Genomic DNA, 6,228 nt, shown 5'->3' with positions numbered 1-6,228 from the left:
ATATTTACCATTAGATTTGTTATTTTCCTTTTCCTTTGCTGCATCTTTAATACTAAAACTACCTTTTCCTTTTCTGCATCTTTAATACTAAAACTACCTTTTCCTTTTCTGCATCTTTAATTGATATTTACTACTCTATCAAAAACTAACTGGCTGCTACAAAATATATTTTTTGTTGTGTACAGGTTTGTGATATTGCTGTTCTTGACATCTCAGCAACAACCATTGATCAAGATGAATCAAATGTTAAAAATATTCCTTCAAGTAAAGGTCTGGTGTTGTGCTTGAAGGATGATAACGGATAAGTGATGGAAGTCTTTGGTTTTTGTAATAGATCATGCATATTTTCTCTCTAAACTTATATTAGTTATGCAGGCTTTAATTTTGATACCGAGGATGGAGACAAGGTATTACCAGGTTTCCTTGATTCAATAATTGGAATTCATCNAGGTGAATCAAAGTCTTTTCCTCTTGTATTTCCTGAAACTTGGAAGCAAGAAAATCTTCGAGGTGTTCATGCTCAGTTTAATGTAAGTTTCTAGTGCTGAATAAAAAAGTTTAAGTTTTAGGAACATGAACTGCCATGGTTGTTTATCCTTTTGGTCCTTTCATTCATGGTTATTAAAAGTCTCTTTCATTCATAAGAGGTTGAATGTGAAGAACTTTTTTACAGAACTGGATGATTCTATTGCTGATAAGCTTCTCTTGGATTAAGGCCGATCAATTTTTTGTAATAATAAATATTGGTTCTACAGTTAATATATTATATATACTTCAAATTTGNTTATATTCGAAGCCTCATGGAAAACCTGTGTTTGGGTTATAATTTCGATATTTTAGCCTTTAGAATTATCTATCTCATTGGTTTATAATTTCAATAATTTATTAGCTACCGAGCATTTAGTCTTTAGTATTCAAATTCCAATTGTTGGGCTTCTAGTTTGTGTATATCAAAGAAAGAAAAAGATAGTAAATTATAAGGGCAAGATGAGAATTGATAACGTAATAAATCTACGTTATAATATGTGAATCTGAAATTAGCATATTATAACGTACAAATAAATTTACGTCATAATATGTTTAATATATTATAACGTATTTTAGAAACTATGTTATAATATGTTCAACATATTATAACATATTTTAGAAACTACGTTATAATATGTTCAATATATTATTATAATACACTGGACTTATTAAAAAACTATTTTTCTACTAGTGTCAGATCCAAGTTTGCAGCATCACACATCATGGAATTGTCTAAATAATGATTAGTTAGTACCTTGTGATAGATCCTTGGGCTCAGAACTGTATCCAAGGGTTCCATTCCCAAGATGAAATGATTAACAATTGTTGCAGAATTCCAATTGATATTAATATCTTAATATCTACAGAGGAACATGGCAGAAAAGACGGGAGAGGAATGTACAAACCATTGAAAGAGCAAGTGTTCCAGACGAAGGAGGTGGCATTCCATATATGGTGTATCCCATCACATTCAGAGTCATTGCATCTACTATTTCCACCTTGTAATTGCGTAGATCTTCCACTGTTAAAATACCACCAGCCTCTTTGACATCCTTCACTAGCTTTTCAGCAATGGTGCCACCACCTCAAAGGTGCGACCGAGCTCCTCATTTTTACACACATCCCCTTCTTTCAGCAAAGTTCCTTCGGGTGCATATAACTTTCTTAACCAAGGATCATCCAACATTACCTCCATTAGCTGTTACACGTTCCCACTTGTTCATACAGAATAACTTGTAACAAAAAGCATTAAAAAAATAAAAAAGGAAACTAACTAGGCCGTAAGGGATAAAAACACACTCTTTAATATTCTCTTCGAGTCTGTGATCAACAGTTAAGAGGAAACAACACCACCCTAGGCATCTAGATCATTTTTCCAGTAAAGATTAAAACGAGTGCTCGAATAGGAAAATTAAATAAGAGCAAAGATCCAATCAAAAGAAAAAAGAAAACCACACATAGGTAACAATTGGAATGAAAAAGGGAAAAGAAATGAAATTGAAGAGGAACCATACACGAAGTGAAAAAAAAATCTCGAGAGTTAGATATGTGAGGGCTGAAATTGGGGAGGGGATGGGAAAATTAGTATATGATAACAGGTTTTTGTATTATACGTTATAATAAATTTTTAATTTATTGGCATTGTATATTATAATTGATTTTTATAATTCCGTTATAATATGTTTGAACTTATCTATAAGTTTGTTACTGTATTGTATATTATAACTGATACACGAAGTGAAAAAAAAAAAAAATCTCGAGAGTCAGAGATGTGAGGGCTGAAATTGGGGAGGGATGCGAAAATTAGTATATTATAACAGATTTTTGTATTATATGTTATAATAAATTTTTAATTTATTGGCATTGTATATTATAATTGATTTTTATAATTCCGTTATAATATGTTTGAACTTATTTATAAGTTTGTTACTGTATTGTATATTATAATTGATTTTCATAACTACGTTATAACATAAGTCATTATAAAATCTTATTTTACACTAACACTTTGATATTTTGTAATAGCTTCTTTCCTCTGTTACTTCTTCTCGTATGGCTTTGCTTTGCATAATTCATATAGATGTTGCATTTGCTTGCCAATGAGAATTTAAATTGTAGTGCTTCATCATAATCTTCTTAATATGGAATGATTTAATTTGATTTTTCGGTTTGAATCTTTAATTTCATTCTTCAAAACTTCAATTCTAAATATGTTGATATTCTTTAGGATATTTTCTTCCTTTTATGAATAAGTTCACACTTGATTTGGATTATTCTTTTGATTTGAATGTTTGATTCAATAACTTTCTTTCTCTAGATTGAAATTATCACAAGATAATTTTTTTGAACATTATAACACATATAATTAATTCTCTATTTCAAACACTTAGATTAATATATTAATTCAAATGATCAATTCAGAGATTAAAACATTTAATTTATAATTTATTCACTTGAGATTGAAATTGTAAAATAATTCTAGAGGGCTTGAAAGATCCTCTCACTTTCATTTTATATATAAGGAAGTTCAAATACAAAATAGGGTAGTTCTAATACAATAATGGAAAATAGGGTAAATACTTTAACAATGATAAATAGGGTAAATATTCTAACACCCTCCTCAAGATAGAGCATACAAATTGTATATACCAAGCTTGAAACAAATAAACTCAATTTGATGACCCTTTAATGACTTGAGTTGATTGTTTGACCCAACAAACTCAATACATATTTCTTTAGCCAACAACTTTTCACAAACAAAATGACAATCAATTTCTATATGTTTAGTCCTCTCGTGAAACACTGGATTTGATGCAATGTGGAGAGCAGCTTGATTATCGCAATACATCTTAATAGTATGGATGATACAGAATTTAAGCTCTTGAAGGAATTGTTTCACTCATATAAGTTCAATTGTTGATCGAGCCACTACATTTTGTTTCTTACTTTTCCACAAAATAGTGTTTCCTCCCAGAAAAGCACAATATGCGGTACTAGACCGTCTATCAATAGGCGAAGCTGCCCAATCTACATCATAGTACCCAAAGACCTGAATTCTTCCTTTATCTTTGATAACAGTTGAAAATATCATTATCTCTGATGTGATTTTGATACTAAAAGCACATTTTTTCACTTAGAAACTTGCTTGGACTCATGCTTTTTCATTAAGTTGTGTGAATAAGAGAGTTGAGGTTGATTTCAATGATTTTATGACTAATTCCCCTTATTTTGATAGAGATTGAAGTAATACTAGAAGTAGAGACGAAGAACTAATAAGATGGAGCTCAAAAGGGCCTAAAAAAGCACCAGAAGGAGGGACAACACGAAGCTTGGACGCCTGTATGAAAGCTCAAGCTCGAGCTACATTCAAAATATGTTTATGTTTGCGCTCAACTATCCCATTTTGTTGAGGAGATTCAATGCGCATGAGGTTTCATGAAAAATGCCTTTGGAAGAAAAAAAATCATTTACTAAAAATTCTTTGCCATTATCAGACCTTATTCTTTTTAGTTTTGTATCAAATTGATTTTCAATGAAATTGATGAATTTGGGAAGAACAATTTTGACTTCAGCTTTGGATTTTAAAAGATGAATCCATGTGAACCTACTGTAGTCATCAACAAGTGTTAAAAAATATTTAAAACCATCAATGGAAACAGTTTGTAAGGGACCCCAAATATCATCATGCAATAGTTCAAAGAGATGAGAGCTTTTGGAGATGCTAACAGGAAAGGGTAATTTCTTATGTTTGGCATACAATTTTGGTATTTAATATCAGGATGTTGAGAAGATAACAACTGTAAAATGGAATTGGAAGTGTGTCCTAGTCTATGATGCCACATTGCACTGTTATGTACTGCATTAACAACATAAATCTTTGATTCGGTAATGGTAGAAAATTATAAAACTTTGTTGTGATTCAGATTGTATGATTCTTCAAAACAATACAAACCATCAACCTTCCTAGTTGCTTCAATCATCTTGAGGTGTGACCTCTAAAAAAATAAACAGTGAGAATCACAAAATATTGCCATGCAATTAGTAGTGGAAACAAGTTTAGGGATTGAAATGAGAGAAACAGAGAATTCAGGTACAAAAAGGACATCAACAAGTAATAAGGCACCTATATGAATAGTCCCTAAAAATGAGGCAATGACAGTAGTGTGATTAGGCAAATTAATATGGATATGTTTGATGGGATGAAAGTTATGAAATAAGGATTGAATTGGACAAATGTGATCAGTGGCACCACTGTCAATGATCCAATACGGAGAAGAAGAAGATGTACCTGAGTTATGAACAGAAGCATGATTCACAGAGGATGAATGATCCTTAGTGTGTTGGAGCAAGGCCAAGATAGCTTGATACTGGTCTTTAGAGAAAGTGAACTGATCATTGATGTGAATTACCGTCCAAATTCAATGTTGATAGCAGAAGAATCCACAACAACAAACTAGTAGAAGTTTTATTTGTGGGTTTTGGCTTTTTTGTAACCAGTAGGAAAACCAATACGAAAGTAGCAAGTGATTGGTTTTCTTGCAATTCACAAAATTTGTTATTCCTAGAAGGGATTTTGTTGGCAGTAGAAGTGAGTTTGTTGGAGGAATGAAAACATGGTTTATCATTGGAGAGAGAAGCAAAGGCCAATGAATCGGGAACAGAGGGCTTCAGAAAAGGTTTTAACAATTGAAGGTATGGGATCCAACATCATTATTTGAGAACCAACTTGAGCATAACTCTCATTGAGGCCACGAAGAGAGTGAATCACATAATCATTCTCGTGTTCTTTGTGAAGTTTAGTATGATTGAGACATGGAAACATGTGCTTGGTGTTCTCAACTTTTTGAAAAAAATCAGCAGGAAGAAGAAAAAGAAAAGAATATCAAGCAAGGAGAGTATCTTTCTGTTTTTATCTTTCCGTTTTTATTTTTCTGTTTTTATTTTTCTATCTTTACTAAAAAAAAATAATAAAAATATAATATATCTTTTTCTATTTTTATTTTTTTTAAAAAAATTATATAATATATCCTTTTTCTGTTTTTATTTTTCTATTTTTATTTAAAAGAAACTAATATATCTTTTTCTATTTTCATTTTTCTGTTTTTTGGTTTTTATTTAAAAAAATTAAAAAAAACGAAAATTAAAATAAAAAAATATCTTTTACTGTTTTTATTTTTTGGGCTAATTTCGTGCTCTAGTGCAATATTCTTTAGTGTGTGCAGGATAAATATTTGTATTAGGAGCATAAGATCATCAAGAGGCGGATAAAGAAGGAGAATTGGTTCACCAACACCCTGATGTGAAAAGTGACAAACCCAAACCTGACACACCAATGAAATTCCAGAATAGGTTATGGGTTATCAAGACTATCAAAGCAAACAAAATTCTTGAGATTGAGGATCCTTAGAGTTGGTGACAAGGAAATTTCCAAAATTTTGTTGGTGTCATGGAGGAAGGAAGAACGCCAACATAAAATATCAACACCTACTGATGGGTGTTTGGGCTTTATCAGGTCCAGCTAATGACGTTAAAAAAGCGCTTATTGGGAGGCAACCCAATTTCTAACTTTTTCTTTTTAAATTGAATTATTTGTGTGGTGTGGATTTGATTTTTTTTTGTTTGAGTTTTTTTTTAGTTTAAATGCTGCTTCTGATGGCAGTAATGATAACATCTACTGATGGATGCTTCTACAAAATCTAT

The 6,228-nt window shown here is 31.3% G+C and overlaps 1 protein-coding gene across 7 annotated transcripts in view; it reads left to right on the top strand.

Moving 5' to 3' along the window:
* The window catches only part of LOC106761546 (trigger factor-like), a 5,637-nt gene extending 1,655 nt beyond the window's left edge, over window positions 1-3,982 (top strand). For 2 of the 7 annotated variants that reach the window (XM_022780523.1, XM_022780522.1), the window contains 3 exons: window positions 186-270; window positions 376-530; window positions 674-900. In XM_022780523.1, coding sequence (XP_022636244.1) covers window positions 186-270; window positions 376-530; window positions 674-826 — 393 coding nt within the window. In that variant the 3' untranslated portion in view covers window positions 827-900. Of the gene's footprint in view, window positions 1-185; window positions 531-645; window positions 901-1,394; window positions 2,282-3,763 lie in introns of those variants that run through there. The other 5 variants (XR_001375692.2, XM_022780524.1, XM_014645107.2 and 2 more) reach the window with 5 other exon arrangements.
* The last annotated feature ends 2,246 nt before the right edge of the window (window positions 3,983-6,228 follow it).

This window comes from Vigna radiata, chromosome 5 (genome assembly GCF_000741045.1).
Source record: "Vigna radiata var. radiata cultivar VC1973A chromosome 5, Vradiata_ver6, whole genome shotgun sequence".
Taxonomy (NCBI): Eukaryota; Viridiplantae; Streptophyta; class Magnoliopsida; order Fabales; family Fabaceae; genus Vigna; species Vigna radiata.
Note: the sequence above shows the minus strand (reverse complement) of the source record. Positions and strands in the feature narration are given on the sequence as shown.